We start from the raw sequence: 22,616 nt of genomic DNA on the forward strand, positions 1-22,616 counted from the left end.
TTTTCAAGAAAGAAAAAAATACATCAAACACAATCACTTTTTTCATAAAATTGTAGTCCTTGAAAGAGTTTTTTGCCTTCCAAGGCAATTTTACCTATTTTTCACATATAAGGATCACAGTTAAGGCCAACCCAAAACAAAATTACGGGTTTAGCAGTGTTTACCTTCAGAGCTCTTGCAACTAGTTTCTCGGGACTTTCTAGTTTTCCTGGTCATAAAGTCTTTGAGGAATAGAAATTTGATACTTTCATTCATATTAAGATGTAAACCACTACTGAGATAAATTAATTAAAATAGAAATAATGCTTTAAGTAAGAAGTCTCTGATGGTGGACCGTGAAGCATCATTAACACTATTTTTGGTTTTGTTTTTTAAGAGGGTACTTTTCCTTCAATTACTTCACTAGCTGCCTTAGCTGCCTAAGCTGCCTAAGGTAGTTTAGGAGAATTAAACTTACATGAGCCGGAGACCAGCTACCATCCGTTCCCAACAGAGAGTAGCCTAACTGTTCCTTCACCAGCGGATACAAGGGCCTGGTACAAATCTGGCAGGACTTTGAACGGAAAGCAGCTGGTGCTGAACTGCCAGCGTTTTCAGACCTCGACCACCACTTCTGGGCTGTGCGGCCCTGACCACGTAACCTACCCTCTCATGCCTCAACTTCCTCATCTACAGTTGGGCTCATAACAGAACCTACATAAATGGTGGTTGTGAGGATTAACTGAGTTACTACATAGAAAGCAGACAGAGCAGTTTTCTCATTTAAAAGTCACTCAATAGGCCACTCTCCCTTCTCAGCAGGATGGCCTGTACTCAGTCTACAGTGTGTAACTTTTACTTTGAACTGAGCACCCAAGCCCCACTCCTTGTGGCCTTTCTCTTACCTTCTGAAACAGCCTGCATTCTGTCTATGGATAGAGTATCTCTCTGAATAAATCTACCTTTACTCAAAAAAAAAAAAAATTAAAAATTAAAAGCCCTCAATAAATGTTAACTATTATATTATCTTTGACATTTCTCTTTTCTATAGGAATAATTAAGCATAGATTACCCATTATATTTTTCAGAATTAAAGTGTCTGAATAATTAACGTCATTATTTAAAGAAATGGCTTCTTCTCGGCCAATCTTATGATACAAGACCCATATATTTTCCAAGCAACTAGTACATATTTGTTACTTTGTGCAGAGCTTCTGAATGAAGCAGACCAACTTAGCCTTCTTCCTTTGTAAGTAATCAAATAAAAAACACCAAGACTTTTTAAATGATTTCGCTCCAGCTCTTTTCTTCATGCCAAAATATTCAAAATTCTATAGTTCATCAATCCACCCACTTCCTTGCTCAGTTAAAGGTTCTTCCCCTACAGCCTTACTTCCTTTCCACCTTCTCATAAATTTTATAGTGTTATATGCAAAGAGCTGGGATGTAACTGACATTTCTCAGCTGAAGTCCAAGAGCAGTTACACGAGCCACTCCTGGATTACAAGCGGAAGGAATCTTCCAGACGCTGCATATACCCTTTGCAGGGGAGTCAGGAGAGTTGTGACTCCTGATTTTACTAAGTCCTTCCCCGACCTCTGACACCCCGAATTCTGCTTGCCCAAAGCAAATAAGGGAGGAAGTGTGACTGGCTGCAGAAAGGTCTAGTGAACTTGTCTTTCCTGGGAAAAAAACCCGCTGACATCCCAGGAAGACAAGATGTTGAAGGGCTATATTGGTTGATTTGGACTTGGCTCTCAAAACATCTGTTAAAGTGAACAGTTAGCACAACCGGAAAGCCCAGAAGACGGTACTCGGTTACTCGGAGGGCCCGCTCGCTCCCGGGCCCTGGCGGCGGAGGGAAGCCGAGCTGCCGCGCCTGCGCACGCGCTCCCGGTCACGTGACTGCTCCCTCCCCCTCCCCCCGCGGCCGGGCGGCGCCAGGGAGCGTCCGCAGGCAGGCGGAGGCGGAGGCCTTCTCCTCAGGGGGCGGATTCGGGCCGGAGCGCCGCTTTCTGGTCGGAAACGCCCCGTCCTTCCCGCGGCGCGCGGCCGAGCCGCGGCGCTGGCCCCGGAGGCCCATGGCCGGCCGTGGGCAGCGCGGCGCCGCCCCCGCGGCACGCCCGGGGTCGCCCGCAGGCCGCGGGAGGGGGGTGCAGAGGAGGGGTCCGTGCGAGCGGCGCCGGCTGAAGGCGACGGCGTCGGAGCAGCTGAGCCGGGACCTGCTCAGGTAGGAGGCGGCGGGAACGCGGCGCTGCGGCCCTGGGGCGCCCCTCCGCGCCGGCAGCTGCGACTCCTTCTGTCTCCGCCCCTCCGCCGCCTCGGGCTGCTCGGACTGACGGACGGACGGACGGTCGCCGGCGCCTGGCGGCTCGGCGGAGGCGGGCAGGAAGCCAGAACTGCCATCGCGTCCCGCGCGCACCAGCCTCCGCCCCGGTGCTCTCGCACGGGCGGGCCGGGTCTCGACCCTGGTCGAGAAACGCACACGACTTTTTTTTTTTAAGAAACTTAAGACAATTCTAAGAAAAAAGATCAAGTTAGGTAGAAAAGTGAACATCTACATAGAATGAGTGAAAAATGGGACAAATTCCTGGAGAGTTGGAGGTCTCTTTCTTCTGAGCTCTCCTTAAACAATGTAGCAGAAATGCTTACATAGAAACATTTACTGATTGCAGCCTGGCTTCCTCGCTCCTAGAACATTCTATAGCCCCCAGCAACGCCTAGCTCCCTGCGACTCAAACAAGTGGAGGGTTGTTGTGAAGGTTAACTCAGGCTATGGTGAATCCAGGAGTGTCGTCTCACTTTATAAAGCAAATGAAGCTTAGAAATACTCCCTAGCTAGTTTCCCTTTCCGCCAAGACATTGATTCTTGAACTTTAGTGTTCATCAGAATCACCTGGAGGGCTTCCATTTCCTGGGGCCCAGACCATAGTTCTGGTGGCTGGTCTGGGAGGGGCCTGAGATTTTTGCATTTCTTGCAAGGTCCCAGGTGATGGTGATGCTGCAAGTCTCTGTCATACTTTGAGAACCACTGAACATAATTTCTACTCATAACGAACGAACATTTGTGCAGCATTCTGCATTTAAAAAGTGCTTGCTGTCGCCCACATTTAAGGCTCCAGCAGCTATAAACTGAACTTCATAAAGTTAAAAAAAAAATTCTCTTAAGTTAGGTCCATCTACCAGAGATGCTTTGTCTCCACCACTGGGGAAATTCATGGAAAAGATGGAAAAGATAACAGTGAAGTTGTTCTGTTGCTAGGGTGAATCTCTAAGGAGAAGGTGCTCCTCTTCAGTGGCTCTATTCTTCTAACTGTATTGTGAACATTGAAAGTGTCATGAATTTAAGGAAGATAATACATCTAATTTATATAAATAAAATGAGGTTAAAATTACAGCAGGTGAACAGTTTATCCTCATCCTAGCAGCAATTAAAGATAGGATCCTGAACTCCCAAGTTCTTGTTACAAGCAAAGTTTTTGTTTTGTTTTTTTAACAAGGCAACTTCATATGCTCACCCAGCCACCGTAAAAGCTATGCTAAGTTAATCTTCAAGGACAGCAATATCATTTATTGATTTATTCTACAAATATTAATGAAGAAGCTAGCTCCCACCATGTACTTAGCACTGTACTAGGTTCTGAAGAATCAAGGATTAATAAGATATGACATTGGTGTTTGTACTAACACTCTAGTGACAGAGATAATAGCCCAACAAAAGTTATGCAGACCAGGGTGATTTGGGGAAGGCTTTATAGGGTGATGCTCGAGTGATCTCCTGGGTACCGGTTAAAATTTTTAGGTAGAGATTAAGAAGGGAAAAGTCAGAGGGTGTCTAAACAAGGGGAATGGCTTTTACAAGGGCATAGAGATTTGGAAGGGCTTGATTTATTTTGAGAAAGCAAGATGTATTGGATTGTTCAAACAGCAAGAAGAGACACCTCTAGGTTACCTGAGGCATTAGGGTATGTGGAGAAATGAGGACAAATAGGAAGCAGGTTCAGCAGTCAGAAAGCCAGATCTGATGTGCAGTTGGAAAGCTGGGGTACACAGCGATTGTGTGGTAAGACCTCATTGAGCAATGGACCACTATTCAAGACAGTTGTGATAAAAACACCTAATACTTATTGCCATCCTACTCTCAGCTAGACGCTGGGCTGACGTGTTTTATTTACTCCCCTGGGAGGTAAAACTTGTCGTTATTCCCACTGAACATATGAGGAAACTGAACATAAAGAAGAGGTGGTAGAGGCAGAATAAGGACCTTGTCATCTGGCTCCAGGGACATGAAAATGACTTGTCCAAGGTCACACGCCCAGACTATGAACCCAGTCAGTCTGCCTTCTCTAAAGTATAATAGTGATGCAAACTCGTCTTCCAATAACTTTGTTCCTTTATTTCTGCTTCTCCTTACCTGTTCCTTTTTCTTACTCTACCTTGGATTTTCTTTGGAATTATGTTAAGAGTGCGATCAGTTGGCCCTGTGTTTATTATAGAACATTTCTGCTAGAGTTCACTTGTTTAACTACCACAGTGGCTAATGGCTAACATTGGCTGAGTCCATTGTCCATTCAGATGTGGCTAAGAGCATCAGGGTCATGCAGTTTGGTAGCTTTATTTGGGGAAGATTGTGGGTATGGCAGGCAAAATGACAGCAGATGAGGGTGAATGGATGAGACCTGACCATAGCGGCCTCTTTCTTCAGTGGTGAGTTTGGAATGTATTCTGGAGGCATTGGAAAATCGTTGGTATTTTTTTAAATAGAGGATTGACATAATTAGATCTTCAATTGAGGAAAGAAATTGGAAAAAAGGAAACCAGCTAGGAGATTTTGTAATAGTCAAGGGATACATAATGGCAGTGAAAATGGAAAAGGTGAAAGGGATTCACAAGTGCAAATGATAGGCTTGGTGATCGATTACATGTGGAAACACAGGGAAACAGAAGCATAGAAGATGGTACTAAATCTTAGGACATCCGAAAGGGAGGAGTATGGTGAATGTTCAGGAAGCCATTTCCAGGAGACAGCTGAAAATATGTCTGGAGTTTAGGAGGGACGCTGGCACAGCAGACATAGATCAAAAGCTGGTGGCATCACCAGCACGCAGTTGTCGAAGCCAAATAGGAGAGAGATCCTAGGTTATTCCCTTCCCTTCACTGTCTACATCCGGTCACCAACTCCTGCCAATTTATTACCTAAATACATTTTAAGTGATTCCCTTGTTCTCTATCACCGCTGATCTCCCCTGGCTCAGGCTGCTACATCATTTGTTCTCTGTCACCATCCATCTCCCCTGGCTCAAGCCTGCTACATCATCCGTTTGTGTTGTGCAGTCATTTTCTCCCTTTCAATCTCATTCCCCCAATTCCTCTTCTATACAGCTAACAGGTGATGTTTTGAAAAATAAAATTGCTCACATATTGAACTATTTAGTCATTGCCCTTCAACCACAAGATAGAGTTAAGCTCTTTGCCTCTTTTTCATCTTTATCCCTGCAGCTTCGCCTGCCACTTCTCAATAGTCTGTTGACCAGTTTGCAGCTCCACACTCAACCTGTACCTTAGTAAGGAGCATGGAGGCAGGAACTCTCTGCTACCTTGCCTTGCTTTCCTGACCAACTCTTACTCAATGTTTAAAATTCCATTTGGTTTTCATGTCCTCTGTAAGATCTTCTCTTACGTCTGCCTCTGAGAAAAATTTACTTATTTGTCCTATTGAATATATCACACGCTTTAATTTTCAGGCCTGGCCTCCATGCTCTTCTATAAACTCCTTGAGGGCAGATACTATGTTTTAATCACCTTCATGTTCCCAGTGCTTAGTAATAGTATACGCTCAATAAATTTTTAGTGAGAATTGGGTTTAGTCTGCCATCTAAAATTCTTTAGACAGTTGAATACAGTAGTTGGCAAAGAAATAAGATGGAAAGAAGCTGGTCCTTGACATCATGAAGCCTTTGCTCCAACCTGTCCTTCCTCTAGAGTATATTATTAGATGAGCCAATAACCTCCCTTTAGTGGTCTGAGTCAGATATTGTTACTTGTAGCAGGTGCAAGATACACTGATACAAGTGGTTTTATAAAATAAAAAGCACTATATTTTCATACTGACAATTTTTTAAACACATTAACTTTTTTTGTTGTTTAACAAATACTCATGAGTATCTATTACGCACAAGGTCGATTCCCTAGTAACAGCAGTGTGGCTACCAGCTGCAATGATGCTTTATTCACTTGGGGGAGGAGTAGGGGATGGGAGGTGGTGGGCACGAGGGAGGAACAAACTGAGTACCTGTACATTTTGAGTTTTTATTAGCGTTTGAGAGACCAGTACATTTTTGCATGACTTTAACAATCACTTATGAAAGTAATTTATTGATGAAAATATTGACTAAAATGCATCTGTTTGCTCATTGTTTCTGATGATCTGAAAGCTTTGTGCTCTGAAGCATCTGTTTTGTTTAGGGTAAAACACAACAAACTCCACAAAGTAGATACTGAGCTCTTGCTATGTGCTGAAGATAACAAGTTTTGCCTTTGGGGTGTTCTTGTCTGGTAGGGAGAAAGATACATAAAAATAATAATGATGCAATGGCAGAAATGCAGTAATGGAAGTATGTACCGAGGGATCAGAGGAAGGAGCCATTAACTTGGTCTTGGGGGACAGAGTGTAGTGGCAACATTCTGAGCTTTCGCTGTAATGGATATCTTTATCCATGCTCAGAACTCCTACAGAGTACTAGTGTGATTACCAGTTGTACCCTGCGATACAGAAGTCCTCTGAGAATACATACCTTGCTGATGATAATGTTTTACTGCTATGAAGTACTGTTTAGTATTTACAGAGTATAGATACATAGTTACCACACAGAAAAAAGGATTACGACAGTTTCTATTAGGATGCTGATTTCTGTTCTTCCATCACTTCACGTGTGGGCTTTACTGTACTATGTCTGCACATTAGTAAAGGGGTCTGCATGGGCTCCCCACATGAGCCATCACTTTAATAATAGAATAGAGCATGGTAAGCTCTGTTTGGGGGAGGGGGATGGAAAAGGGCTTAAATGTCACATTCTTGACAGCCAGGCTTGCATTTCAGACTTGGTATTTAACAGTAGTCGAAACAAAATGTACCAGTTTCTAGACTGGATTGTCTATTGTCATATCTGGTTTGCCGATGTTGACTATTTACTTTTCTTTCTTCAATTTTAGTAAGATTTTAAAAAATTGATTCAGTAGTCAGTGATCATATTACTTTGTGTTCTCTTTCCAAATAAATCTAAAGTACGTACATTTTAAAGGAAGGTCAACATAAGTAGCAGAAGATAAACTTTATTATTAGAGTTAAAATGAAAAGATATTTTTTGAAAAAGTAGTCTCTTAGTGTAATTACCTTTGTTTTCATTATAAATTTTAGAATATTGCATTCTAAGCCAATATTAAACAGGTGCTTTGGAATGAACTGAGAACAAACTCATTTTCATATTAATTTATTTTTATTTTATTACCTCTGTATTTATTAGTTCATGTTACTTTTAAAACTTATTTTATAAAAATGAGTGTATTATGTATTTCTAAGAATCACTAATTAAACTACGGTTCCTTTTTATTCCTTATAGGCTTCTAAGAGAAGAAGTCCATACAGATGTTACTTTCTCTGTAGGTTGTGCTTTGTTCAAAGCACACAAAGCAATCCTTTTAGCAAGGGTTCCCAGTTTCTACTTTCATACAATTGGACGGATGAATAACATAACAAATCATGAACCTGTTGCTGTGGAGAACTTTGAAGCTTCAGAATTTAGAACATTTTTACAGTAAGTGATTTCTTTATTGTTTTTCTCTTATATTTAAATCTAGTATGTAATTGTTTATTTTTTAAACTTATATGTGTGTGTGTTTATTTCATGTATTTTCATGTCTCTTTTGTAACCTCAGAAACCCAATCTTTTAAATTCCATATTATCTTAGTAATTAGTGATAGTGGAGGCTGAGTGTTGGTATTAGGGTATCAGAGGCTCAGTATTACGAGAGGCTGATTTCTGACTTCAGCTGATCCTGAGAGAGGAAATGGTGTGCCCTCCAGTAATCTGAATGAACTGCTCTCTCCTGTGGTTTCTCCGCACTGGCACCACTGCCATGTTGAGTTGGGCAGTTTTCTGTTGGGGTGAGGGGCTGTGCTGTGCATTTCAGGAGGTTTGGCGGCAGCATCCCTGGCCTCCAGCCCCGAGGTGTCAGTGACACTTCTCCCTGGCCTTCCCGAGGGCCCCACCTCCGAGCTGTAACAACCACAGTGTCTCCAGACGTTGCCAAACGTCCTCTGGAGGGTAAAATAGCCCCCTGTTGAAAACCATTGCTATATACTGACTTCTGTATTATTGGTATGCAAAGCTTTAAATAAATTATGTATGTTTATAAAAATATGAGATTGTAACTTTTTATTCTCATGGCTTGTGTGTGGTCCAAATTTTTGACTAGGACATCCACTGAACTTGTTAGTAATTTGAGGGACTCATGTTTGGTGACTTAGAGAATTGTCATTGGCTAAATAATGGGAGAGACTAGTTTAGATTGATCCCTATTCTAATTGAACAGAATTCCATTTAAATGCTTTATTGTTATCTGCACAAAATGCATAATTATTTGACACTCATTTTTTGCTAAATGTATCCAGGAGGGAAGTACTTTCTAATGTAGTTCCTTAAAATTATATTTCTTTTTTAAAAAACCGATTTAAATGGCGTTAGAGAGGTCTTTACCACTTTAGAATTTAGGAACATGGACCCTAGGGCTAGAACACGTGGATTCAAGTTCCCTGCTCTGCCCTTGGGTAGCTGTGTGCCTCAGACTTCGTCCCTCTGTGTCTGGAGTTTCCTCATATGTAAAACGCCTGGCACAGAAAAAAACACCATGAAAATTGTTAGCTGAGATTTTTTTGTTTGTAAATCTTGAAGTGCTTATTTATTTGTATTTCATTTCTGTAATTTAAATCCTGCGCTCGCGTAGTTTCTTACCTTTCTCCAGTATTGTTCTAAAGACATTTTAGTGATCTTCTGTCACACCACTCATCACACACACTTATTCAGCAGGTCTTTATTCTGTCCTGCTATGGGCAGAGCCCCGTGTGAAGGGCTGGGTATGTGCTGGCCAGTGATCCTGATTTCAGTGTTTCATGATGCTAAGTAAATGTAGAACTAAGTTTTGAAGCCAGTACTGGCAGTGATCTCATTGTATAGTACTACAAATTTGCCAATTACCAGTTTTTAAAAAATCTTTATTAAGATATAATTCACATATCCCAGATACAATTTACCCACTTAAAGGATTCAATCCAGTGGTTTTAGTGTTTACACAGGGTTATACAACCACAATTTAATTTTAGAGCATTTACAACACCCCCAAAAGAAATCCCATACCCATTAGTTGTTGCTCTGCGTTCCCTCACCACCCCCCGCCCTAGGCAACATTAATCTACTCTCCGTGTCTGTTCTGGACCTCTCACATAAATGGAATCATGCAGTTTGCGGTCTTCTGTGACTGGCTTATTTCACTAAACGTAATGTTTTCAAGGCTCATCCATGTTGCCGCACGTTTCAGTACTTCATTTCTTCTTGTTGCCGAATCATATTCCATTGTATGGCAGTGTCACATTTTGTTTATCTGTTCATCAGCTGATGGATAATTACGTTGATTCCACTGTGGGGTATAACGACTAATGCTGCTGTGAACATTCCTATACACATTTTTATGTGAGTCTGTTTTCAGTTCTCTGGGATATACACCTAGGAGTGGAATTGCTGGATCATATATGGTGATTCTGTGTTTAACTTTTTGAGGAACTGCCAGACTCTCTCCAAAGATGCTGTACCATTTTACATTCCTACCAGCAATATAGGAGGGTTTCAGTTTCTCCTCATCTCATAACAATTGCTATTATCCTGTCTTTTATTAGAGCCATCCTAGTGAGAGCAAAGTGGTATCTCGTGCTTCATTGTGCTTCATTGTGCTTCGCTGATGGCTAATGGTTTAGGCATATTTTCATGTGCTGCTTTGTTATTTATGTATCTGCTTTGGAGAACTGCCTATTCATGTTCTTTGTCCATTTTTCCATTGGATTATTTATCTTATGCCATTGAGTTATAAAAGATCTTTATGTATTCTGGATTATTAGGCTCTTATCAGACAGATGGTTTGCAAATATTTCCTTCCATTCAGTAGGTTGTCTTCACTTTCTTGATGGTATCATTTATAATACAAAAGTTTCAGATTTTGATGTAGCCTAGTTAATCTAACTTTCTCTTGTCACTTGTGGTTTTGTATTATAGATAAGAAACCATTGCCTAATCTAGGGTCATGAAGATTTATTCTTATACTTTCTTCTATGGATTTTTTGGGTTTATGCTTATTTAGGTCTGTGATCCATTTTGAGTTAATTTTTTATGGAAATATAGTCAGTTTACAATGTATTAATTTCTGGTGTACAGCATGTTTTAGTCATACATGTACATACATGTTCTTTTCATATTCTTTTTCATTATAGGTTACTACAAGATATTGAATACAGTTCCCCATGCTGTACAGTAGAAACTTGTGTTTAATCTATTTTATATATGGTAGTTAGTATCTGCAGATTTCAAACTCCCAATTTATCTTTGCCCACCCCCTTTCCCCACTGGTAACCATAAGTTTATTTTCCGTTTGTGAGTCTGTTTCTGTTTTGTAAATAAGTTCATTTGTCTTTTTTTTTTTTTTTTAAGATTCCACATATAAGTGATATCATACGGTATTTTTCTTTCTCTTTCTGGCTTAACTTCACTTAGAATGATAATCTCCAGGTCCATCCATGTTGCTGCAGATGGCATTATTTTATTATTTTTTATGGCTGAGTAGTATTCCGTTGTGTAAATATACCACAGCTTCTTCATCCAGTCATCTGTTGATGGACATTTAGGTTGTTTCCATGTCTTGGTTATTGTAAATTGTGCTGCTATGAACATTGGGGTGCATGTATCATTTTGAATTAGAGTTCCCTCCAGATATATGCCCAGGAGTGGGATTGCTGGATCATATGGTAAGTTTATTTTTAGTCTTTTCAGGAATCTTCATACTGTTTTCCGTAACGGCTGCACCAAACTGCATTCCCACCAACAGTGTAAGAGGGTTGCCTTTTCTCCACACCCTCTCTAGCATTTATTGCTTGTGGACTTTTAAATGATGGCCATTCTGATAGGTGTGAGGTGATACCTCATTGTAGTTTTGATTTGCATTTCTCTGATAATTAGTGATACTGAGCATTTTTTCATGTGCCTGTTGACCGTTTGTATATCTTCACTGGAGAATTGCTTGTTTAGGTCTTCTGCCCATTTTTGGATTGGGGTGTTTATTTTTTGTTATTAAATTGTATGAGCTGTTTGTGTATTCTTTAGATTAAGCCCTTGTCAGTTGCATCATTTGCAAATATTTTCCATTTTGAGTTAATTTTTGTGTATAGTAAGGAGTGGGACCAACTTTAGTCTTTTGTGTATGAATATCTAGTTGTCCCAGCACTGTTTTTGAAGAGACTATTCTTTCCCCGTTGGATTGTCTGTATATCCTTGTTGAAAGTCAGTTGCCTACTGCTATGGACTGAATTGTTTCCCCTCAAGATTAGTATGTTGAAGCTCTGCCCGCTAATGTGATGGAATTTGGAGATTGTGCCTTTGGGAGGTAAATTAGGTTTGGACGGGATCTCATGGTGCAAATAATGCCCTTATAAGAAGAGACACCAGTGGGGAGGGGATGTAGCTCGGTGGTAGAGTGCATGCTTAGCATACGTGAGGTCCCAGGTTCAGTCCCCAGTATCTGCATTAAAAAAAAGAAAAGGAAACAGTTCAACTAGAAGAGATACCGGAGAGCTTGTTCTCTCTCTCTCTGCCATGTGAGAATACAGTGAGAAGGTGAGGACTGCAGGCCATGAGGAGACTTCTTGCCAGACCCCGCCACGGTGGCAGCCTGGTTTTAGACCCTGGCTTCTCTGGCCTTGAGGACGGCAGGAAATGAACTTGTGCTGCTTCAGCGACCAGTCTGTGGCTTTTGTTACGGCAGCCCGAGCTGCCTAATACACACGTGAACACTAAGGTTTATTTCCGGTCTCTCAGTTCGATTCCATATCTGTATGTCTGTCCTTAATGCCAGTGCCGATGGCCTATTTGACTTTGATGAGAAATCACAGTTGGATTTTTGTGTTTCTGTGCCCTGAATTGTCGGTGTTTTTTAGGTGCCAGTCTTTAGTTATTTGCTGACTTACTTTTTGCCCATATTCAAAACCATGTTGACTTTGGTGCAGGAAATTCTTTTGGGGTAATTAAATTATTTGGCATATTTTTCTTCATTTTATGCTCTGACAGTTGCTTGATCGCTTTGTTTTTATTATTTCAGAGTTTCTTTTATGAAGCTCCAATAAGTATAAATAGAAATTTGACTAACCTTGGCTTCCTCTGTGTATAAGAACAGTATGACATACTGTGATTTAAATAGATACTGTGAGTGCAGTTTAGAAAATCATTATCATTTCCCAGTATAGATCATAGGTTCGTCATTGAGTTCCAACAGTCAATTTTGAAACGCATACTTTTGTGTTTTGTGTAGGTGGTGTTGTGGCCTTGTCGTAAGAGTAGGCTCTGTAGTCAAGCCAGGCCTGCCACTTCTACCCGTGCGAACTCGGACTAATCCCTTACCATTCGTCTTCTTACCTGAAAAATGGACATAATAGCAACATCTACCTCATAGGACTGTTGCGAGGGTTAATGAAATGCTTTTAAAGCACTCAGCACAGTGACCTGGCATATGTAAGCACTGAGTACATTTTAATAAGTATTATTCGTAGTAGCAGCCCAGTGAAGTCATGCATTTCTTCAGCTATTGAATACATGTTCAGAAGAAGATGCTTTGGATAGGTCAAATTTTTATATATTAGAGAAAGGGAAACATTATATTAATGCCATCACTAAAAGTGTTAGGAAAAACGATTGACTAGGAGACAGTGTCGGGAAGCGGAGGGAGCGCTGGACTTGGCGACAGCAAGGCAGAGAGAGGTCTGCCTGCTGGCTGAGCACTGTCTTGTCTTATGGTTTCTTGGAGCCTCAGCTGTCTCAGAGTGAAAACAAAGCAGTTGGAGAAGATGGCTTTGTGCTTCCGGGCACTTCTCAGTGCTGTTTTAAGCCCTCAGTCGCGCTCTGCTTTGTGTTAGGTTAGTTAGTACGTCTGTGGTTATGCAAGCTCCTTGTGATTAGATCATCTCACTGATGTGAGCGTTCCCAGTGGTGTGTCGTCTCATGTCCTGTGTATGGAAAGTGCTTGTGATATACCCCTCCCCTTTTTAAAGCAGATTGTATTGAAATTCGTCTATGTCAATATAAAGTATAAAAGGATTATAACATAAGATATTGGGATTAGTAAAAATTCTGATGGAGTTTTGATTTTACTGTATAAAATTCAGTCATTGTAAGTGTCTTCAACACACATCCTTTTTAAGTAACCAATAAAGATTTTGAAATATTCTGTTAGATTGCTACTTACTGTAGGGTGTTTTGCTATGTACTTGAGTTAGAGTAGGAAATACAGTCTTTGAAAAAATTTTTATATACAGGGACTTTAGATACGGCTCAGGAAGTGATGCGTAGGGCAAGGTTTGTGGGAAAGGGTGTGGAGCTTCCATCCATTCTCTAGGTTCACTACTGCTCCAGTACCTCCACATGTTCACCAACCTAGAGGCTTATTAAACCCTATCTTTTAGGGTTTTCATGGAGGCTTCATTACGTAGTTGTGAGTTATTAAATCATTATTTGTTGATGATTAATTCAACCTCTCCCCTCTGCAGAGGTGGGGGAGAGCTGAAAGTTCCAACCTTCTAACCACTTGGTTGATTCCCCTAGTAACCAGCCCCCATCCTTAGGTGCTTTCTAAAAGTCACCGACCTCACTAATGTAAACTGTGGTCTGGTTGAAAGGGGCTTGTTACAAACAGCAAAAGACACCCATTTCACCTTATCCTTCTGGAGCTATTTGAAGGCCTGGGAGCAAAACTAAGTACTGTATGAAAAGATGTCCTATAGCTTTTACATGGGAAATTATAAGGGTTTTAGGAGCTATGTGCTGAGAACAGTGGGCAAAGACCCAATATACAGTTCACTTTATGAATAACAATATCACAACACCCTTGTCAAAAATCAGTTGCCCTTACGCGTATATTCTAGACACTCAGTTCTCTTCCGCTGATCTGTATGTCTGTCCTTATGCCAGTACCACACAGTGTTGATGACTTCAGCTTCATAGGAGGCTTAGAATTTGGGAAGTGTGAATCCTCCAACTCTGTTTTTTCTAAAGATTGTTTTGGCTATTCCGGGTTCCTTGCGTTTCGATTTGAATTTGAGATTGGCTTGCCAGTTTCTATGGAAAAGGAGCCAAGTTTTGGTAGGTGCTGCACTGAGTCTGTAGATTAATTCAGAGTATTGCTGTTTTAACAACAGTAAGTCATCTGTAATGTGTTTCCAGTTATTTAATTGCTTTTATTTTGTAGCTTTCAGCATGCAGTCTTGTACTTTTTGTGAATACATTCCTAAGTATTTTATTTTCTTGACGCTGTTGTAAATTGAGTTATTTTCTAATTTCGTTTTGGATTGTTCCTTGCTAGTGTGTAGAAACAGAATTGAGTTTTGCACACTGATTTTGTATTTTGCAACCTTGCAGAACTTGTTTAGCAAATTGTTTTAGGGTGCATTTCCAGGGATTTTCTGTATACAAGTTTGTCATTTGTAAATGAAGATAGCTTAACTTATTCCTTTCCAATCTAGCTTATTTCTTTTTCTTGCTTAATTGCCCTGCCTAGAACCTCCAGTTAAATGTTGACTAGAAGTGGTAAGAGCAGACAGACGTCCTTGGTGATCTTAGGAGGAAAGCTTCCAGTCTTTCACTGTGAAGTGTAATGTTAGCTGTGGGTTTTTCACAGAGATCCTTTGTCAGACTGAGGATGCTTCCCTCTCTTCCTACTTGGTTGAGCGCTTTATTATGACAGGGTGCTGGATTTTGTCAGATGCTTTTTCTGCATTGATTAAGATGATCATGTGGGTTTTCTCTTATTGACATTGGTGTCTTAGTCCATTCGGGCTGCTATGACAAAACACTGCAGACTGAGTGGCTTATAAACCACAGAAATCTATTTCTCATGGGTCTGGAGCTGGAAGTCAAAGGTCAGAGTGCCAGCATGGCAGGGTTCTGGTGAAGGCCCTGTTCTAGGTCGCAGACTGCTGACCTCTCACTGTTCCCGCACACGGTGGGAGGAGGAGAGGGATCTCTTTGGAGCTTCTTTTCGTAAGGGCACTAATCCAACTCATGAGGGCTTCACCCGAGCACCTCTCAAAGGTCTCCACCTGCTAATACCATCACATTGGGCATTAGATTTCAACATATGAATTTTGAGGGGATACAAACATTCAGACTATAGCATATGGTACATCATAACATTGATTTTCATTTGTTTAAATACCCTTGAATTCATGAAATAAAGCCCAGTTGGTCATGGTGTATAATTTTTATATGTTACTGGATTCCTTTGCTATTATTTTGTTGAGGATTTTTCCTCTATATTAATAAGGAATATTGGTCTGTGTTTTCTTTTCTTGTGATGTCTTTGTCTGCTTTTGTATCAGGATAATACTCATCTCAGAGAATGAGCTGAAAAGCATCCATCTTCTATTATTTGGAAAAGTTTGTGAAGGGTTTGCATTAATTCTTTAAACATTTAGTAGAGTTCACCAATGAAACCACGTGGTCCTGAGTTTTTCTTTGTGGGAAGTTTTTGATTACTAATTCAATCTCTTCTCTTGAATTTATCTATTTAGATACTCTGTTTCTTCTGAGATCAAGTTTGGTAGTGTGTATCCTTCCTAAGAATTGTCCATTTCATTTAGGTTATCTAATTTGTTGCCATTATATATTCATTTTTCACATTAAAATTATTTATAGACTGCTTTTCAAACTTTCTGCCATTTTAGATTGCCCTTTCTCCAGTTAGTCCAGATTAAAAAGGGTTTAAAACTATATAGCTATTACATATGAAAGTAGCATGTTGGGAAAGTAGCTTTTAAGAATCACCTACGTTATTTTTATTAATATTTTACATTTTGACTTTTAGGATTGTGTACTCATCAAGCAGAAACATAAAAAACTATGAAGAGGAAATTCTTAGGGAAAAGATACTGGAGAGTGGAGTACCACAAAAGAAATGTGACTTCAGTATTGGAAAGTGTACTGACAATGATGGAAGGTCATCTGTAGAGTTCTTAGGTAAAAGATCATCGGATTGTTCTCTGCTGAAGCATGAAATTCCAGAAGATATCAGCGACAAAGAAGACAATTTAACTTCCACTGGTGAGGTATTTTTTTGTGGATTTTTATGAAATTTTATAGCCCTGATACAATTAGAGAAAAACATACTTCAAAATTCAACTCTAATGATCATTTTTTATAAGTAAATGAAATAAAAGTAAGTGAAAGTTAAGTGTAAAAAAATAAATGAAAGTAAATAATTTATGGGTAAATGGAGATAATGACATGGTGAACTCCCAGCTCTCCTGAGCAAGCAGAGATGGGGTTGTTATTAATAAACACACTCATAATCCACAGTTCTCCTTTGAGCCTCCATGTGTTGTCATCCTTACTGTAATCTACACCAGTGAAAGCTTCGGCAGACTATAGAATCAATTCTGTTATAACACCGTTTGTGCATTCCTTAAGAAACACCATGCAACACAAAAATCACCATTACATTTTGTCATGATACAAATTACTGAAACTTTTGTCATGACACATTTTAAAATGACAGGAACCTAATAAAAATGTTAGGTAGCATAGTTTTACCCATGTTAAATGGTTCAGAAATGACTTAAATACTACAATAAATATGACCTCTAGCTTGTCTGTAGAAGTGGATGTCAGAGGGTTGCGGGCTGTGAGTTGCTGTGAACTGGGGGAAGAAGGATGTTGGGGATATAGATATAGTCGTTGTTCTAACAGGAGACTCCAGGCCCTGGGATCAGAGAATGGGCTGTTCATTACTCACAGAGCATCTCAGCACCGGTTCCCAACCCCCAGGCCCCACGAGGCTGTGTGGAGAGGGCCTGATGTTCACCGCTCTGCAGGTTGCACCACAGGAGAGGGACAGCAACCTTGTGGGACTTTGATAGGCCCAGATCTGCCCATTCTCCTCTGCAGAGAGAGAGAGAAACCTTTACTTAGGAAGGTAAATAAGTCTTCTCGGTAGCTTCACTGCCTGGAAGGTAAGGAAATGGTTTTAAGGGGAGGATAGTCTCTGAATCTTTCTGGAGCATCACATTATCTCTAACTTCCAAGGCATGTTTGTTGTTTAATTATCCTTTATTCAAATTTGCCAGTGTTCTGCTCAGAAAGGCCAGACTATACGGAAACACAAAAATATTCACAGAAAATGGTCTCCCAGCAGTTGCTGTGTGAAACCGGATGGAAATTTGTAGCACCAGAAATGTGGAGTGGGGGTGACCTGAGGTGTCTGGTAGATGTTTTAGGTGTCTGTGTATGTTTTGTGTATTCGCACACGGCTCAGTTCAGCTGGGTGCAGGGTTTTGCACTGACCTAGAATTTTTCGTGGATTAAATTGCACCTGAGCAAAAAAAAAAAAAAAAAAAACACCTACTATGCTCAGATTATTCCCTAATAGATCAGTTGTGTTGGTTCAAACTCGTGTTCAAAACAATTGTTGTAGTAGAGTGGAATGTATGTGAAAGTATCTGTTAACTGAAGAATTTTATTACTGATGGTTAGTTTAACAACAGTAAAAACAAATGCACTGATTTAAGCTCAGTTAGTTTCTTTTATGCATGTTCACCATATTGTGTTGTGGCAAGTGTGGGAATAAATAAATGCATGCCTGTTCTAGGCGTGAGGTAGATCTCTTTGTATTTTTATCTCGTTAGTTTCAACCCTCAGAAGTGAGTGGTTACAGACTGACTTTCCAGATGAGGACTCTGAGACTCAGGGAGGCCACATGGAGAGAGCAGTGGGCACAGCTGGTGTTTGGTCCCCGTCTTCCCGCCTCCGGGCGCCGCCGCGGTCCACGGCAGCCCGCTAAGTGGTGCAGCGAGCGCGAGTGTGAGTGGAAAGAGCCCGTTTGCCCCTCAGCGCCTCACTGTCACCCACCTCCCCGTTACTGCGTGGAGGCCCCCCTTGCTGACCAGTTTAACAGCACTTGTTTGTCCACATCTTATTCCTCCTTCGCAGTCTCGCACGTTGTCAGCGCCGCCCTCCTTCAAACTTCGTGTCTCTGACACTGTGCTCTCTGGATTTCCCCTCTTGGCCATCCTCAGTCTTCTTCACTGGCGCATCGTCTTTCTGTCCCTGAAGTGATTGTTATTCTCCAGTTTTTTTGAGTTTCATATCCAAACACTGACACGTCTGTCTAAATATACCTTAAGTATCTCGATATTTAACCTGTCCCCCGGTGACTTAATCACCTCCCAACCTGCCCTTTTCTTGAATTCTCTATCAGTGTGAATTCATATTACCGTCTTTCTACTCACTTTTTCACCCTTCATCTGATTCGCGATTGTGTCTGTTGACTTACCTCCTACATGTTCTGAAATACGTCTCTCTTTGTCCTCCTGCTGTTTTTTTATTTCAGGACTTTTCTGTTTTCCTTGAGAACTTGCACCCCAGCTGGTCACCAGGCCTGCTGTTGTGCCGCCGTCCATTGATGTCGCACAGGACAATGTTTGTTAAGTGCAAGTCTGATCACAGCACTTCCCTTATTAAAATTCCTCACTAGTCTCACACAGCCTTAACGTAAACCTCGAATTCTCCCTCACGGTGTCGGGATTTTGTGAGCTGGCTCCTGCCCAGAACTCTGCTGCCTCTTGTCTTCACAACCACTATACCCACCCTGAGCTCTACTCTTACTGAATTACTTGGCATTTTCCCCCAAAAGAACTGTATTTTGTCACCTCTGTGCTTTTGCATTTGCTGTTTGCTCCCAAAATGCCATTCTAATCATTCATCACATTACTTAAGTAACAACTTTGTGCCAGTTTTGAAGACTTGATGCTGAACAGCGCAGACAGTGCTCCTGTCCTGCAGGTAGTAGGAGGTATAGTCAGCTAGACTGGGTTATGTACCAGTGTGGGGAGGACACAGCAGGCACATGGAACCTAGACGTCGGCCTCCAGCGAATGCTGCAGGGAGGGAGTGACGGAGGAAGTGATGTCTGAATTGAATCCGAAGAAAAAGCATGAACTAACCAGACATAAAGAATTTAGGGGAGAGGTGTTCCAGGCAAAAGAAACAACGTGCCCAGAGGCAAGGAGAACCAAGCACAGAGCAAATTTGGAAAACCAGAAATGGTTTGTTGTAGGGTGGAGATGGGGGCAGGGACAGTCACTGTAAGAGATGAGCCTGGAGATAGAAGCATAAGGCAGATCGTCAAGAGCCTTATATAAAGGATGGCCTTATATTTTGCTGTCCAAAGTGGGATTCCTTTGAGAGGGTGAAAGGTGGAAGATGATTATTGCTGCTAATAATTGTTCTGGGGCCGCAGGCAGTAATCGCACCGTCTGTTCCAGGCAGACCAGAAGTGGTCGCCTTACTCATCAGCTATTGTAAGGAGTTGAAGTGACACTGCTTTGCAGGCTTAAGGAGTATGAGCAGAGCACATTTAAGGTAGAGTGAAAAGATGACTTCAGGTTGGGGAACATTAACTTCTGGGTTTCTGTGATTGTGTTTTTTTTCCTGGTACCACTTCTGTCACCAAATGTGTGTGACTTTTTCCATATATTAGCCAATTCTCCCAACACCAACTAGGCATCCAGCAATTCAGTTCTGACACTGACTGTCCAGAGTTAGCTCAGACCCCCGCAGGTTAAGGGCTTAGTCCCACCGGACTGGCCCCACTTCAGATGCGAACCACAGATGGGGTGCCTCGGCCACTGCAGGGGAGGAGAGGGTTCCTCCCACCCTCCTCGGTTCTGTAACTGGCTGAGGAATTAAACTGGAATAAGATAGATTAACAGGAGTTGGGGGATGGCGGTGGGAGGGGGCAAGTTTTCAGTACTTACTTTTGTACCAGGAGTTTCACAAAGAAATGAGATCAAGAAGAGACCAGATGCTTGAGGCTTTCATGTCATCTTAGGCTAAATGAAAGAAAGGGCTTTGGGGCTGCCAGGTGGTGGAGGCAAGCTGTGGGAAGGCGAGGGGGAAGATGTGTGGTGAATGCGGGTTGTCTTGTTATGCGGAGTCAAGTGATGAGAGTAGGTTCCTCCTGGTAGGGAGAAGTCTTTACAAATGGAAATTTCCTTTACAAAAAGGAAAATTTGTACTTTTATTTTTAGGCAGTTGAGGGGATGTAAATAGCTTTTCCTGCATCTGCTTGTTCTCAGTTACCTTTAACTCAAAATAGTCCTTATGCCAAAGTGGCATGTTTTGGGGTGACATATTCTGGTCTCCTTTACTACCCACACTTGTGTCCAGTGACTACAAATTCAGGTGTCTCCATGACCCCTCCTCCAAGGTTCAGTTATTTGCTATAATGACTCACAGAACTCAGGAAAACATTTCACTTGCGTTTACCTATGTATTATAAAAGATATAACTCAGAAACAGCCAAATGGAAAAGACGCGTAGGGTGAGGTGCAGGGGTGGGGGGAGGGGTGGTGTACAGAACATGACCTCTCAGGGTGCACCATCTTCCCAGCGTGTCAGTGTGTTCACCAACCCGGTAGCTCCCTGAATCTTACTGTTCAAGTGTTTTTATAACTCAATGTGTAGCCCCCTTTCCCACCCTAGAGGTGGGGCGTGGGTAGGGCTGGAAGTTCCCGCAGTCTAATCACATGTTTGTCCTTTCTGGTGACCAGCCTCCATCATGAAGCTGTTTAGGAACCCTGCTAAGTCACCTCATTAGCATCAAGTCAGGTATGGTGGGAAAAGACTTGTTATGAATACTGAAAGAATCCAACTGCATAATTCAGGAAATTTCAAGAGTTTGAGGAGCTCTGCGCCAGGAACAGGGAAGAAGGACCACACTGTGATGTATTCAGGTTCAGGAAGCCACGTGAGTGCGTAAATGGGAGCTGGCATAGGTGACTGTCTCTCAGATTAAGCTGGTTTCATTTTGAAAAGTTTCTCGATTTTCCCTTTGTGTCAAAGATTATACTCTTGATATTTGAATCACCAAAATGAAGACTGTTTCTCCTGAATATTTCCCATCAGTTTATGAGCTTTAAGGCTCCTATAGGACTATCTAGAAGTTGTAGGATCTCTCTCCTTCCCCTGCTTTATTCCGGTTGAAGTTTTATGTTTTTCTTTCAAAAATCTTTATTATGTGGTATTTGATACATTAATTTAATCAACGCATATTTACTGAGGACCTATGTGTCAGGACTATTCTAGGTCTAAGGGATACTTCAGTGACTAAAATGGACTTCCAGCCCTTTTGGAGCTTAGATTCTAGTTAGAGAAGATAAGGTGGGGGTGGGTGGAGGTAGACAATAAACACAGTAAAGAAGGTAGAAGGTGACATACTATGGAAAAAACAGGACAGAGAAGGGGGATTGGGAGCCTAGTGGTGGGAGCTGCAGTGTTAGATGAGAGATGGGGTCAGCCTCATTGAAAAGGTGATGTTTAAAGAAAGATTTGAATACAGAGGGCTGTTAGCCAAGTGGCTATCTGGGGGATGAGTGTTCAAGGCAGAAGAAAGCGCAGCGCGTTCCTCACGTGGGGACTTAACTTGCCATCTGGAGGAGTGGGAGAGAGCTCAGCGTGGAAGGACGCAGTGAGGTTGGAGGGGTGGCGAGGAGCCAGACGTGGGCTTGGTAAGCCTTCGCAGGACTTCAGCTTTCGCTCTCAGAGACCCATATTGTTCTGAACGGGGATGGCCCGTGATCTGAATTACATTTGAAAACCTCTGAACGCCTTGTTTAAAACAGACTGGGGTCGGGGCAGAGTGGAGAGTGGGACACTTGCTAGGGAGCTGCTGCAGAGATCCTGGTGAGGGATGCTGGTGGCCTGGACTAGGGTGGCGGCGGCGGACTCGTTGGGGACTGGTTGGCTTCTGGATCTCTTGATTGTGGAGCCGATGTTGGCGTTCTCGTTTATAGGTACGTAAATTTGTATGTTGGTCGGTGAGAATCTGAAAGTGTCTGGACTGACAGAGCTATAATATACAGTGTAGTGTTCTTCTTTATATATATGTATATACACACATACACACATACATGTTTTATATTTCGCTTCCCACTGCCTAAATCATGACTCTTTTGAAGTAGAGGCAGGTCTTAAAGTATTTATTTTCTATTCCTCTCCATACCGTGTACAGTGCTAAACTCATAGTAAGTGCTCTATAAATCCCATTGACTTCAGTTGAATTTTTATTGGTTCACAGATCATGCTAGCCATCAATCCATGAACAGGAACAGGAAGAAATGAAATAGTGAAAAAGAATATCAAAATTGGAATATTTTCTAACTTTCTAAGTCAGATGTTCATTAGTTGGCTTCAATTCTGGTGTATAATTTTGTGATAACACTACCTCTGTGTAAATGTGTATCTGTATTTACAGGTGTATCTATATTTAAATATAAGTAG

The 22,616-nt window shown here is 41.6% G+C and overlaps 1 protein-coding gene across 4 annotated transcripts in view; it reads left to right on the forward strand.

Moving 5' to 3' along the window:
• Positions 1-2,037: 2,037 nt before the first annotated feature.
• The window catches only part of BTBD8 (BTB domain containing 8), a 74,392-nt gene continuing 53,813 nt past the window's right edge, over positions 2,038-22,616 (forward strand). The window contains exons 1-3 of one of the 4 annotated variants that reach the window (XM_031457586.2): positions 2,038-2,209; positions 7,599-7,793; positions 16,147-16,382. In XM_031457586.2, the coding sequence (XP_031313446.2) occupies positions 2,061-2,209; positions 7,599-7,793; positions 16,147-16,382 (580 nt within the window). In that variant the 5' untranslated portion in view covers positions 2,038-2,060. The other 3 variants (XM_031457587.2, XM_064488709.1, XM_031457588.2) reach the window with 3 other exon arrangements.

The sequence above is a fragment of the Camelus dromedarius genome, chromosome 9 (assembly GCF_036321535.1).
Source record: "Camelus dromedarius isolate mCamDro1 chromosome 9, mCamDro1.pat, whole genome shotgun sequence".
Taxonomy (NCBI): domain Eukaryota; kingdom Metazoa; phylum Chordata; class Mammalia; order Artiodactyla; family Camelidae; genus Camelus; species Camelus dromedarius.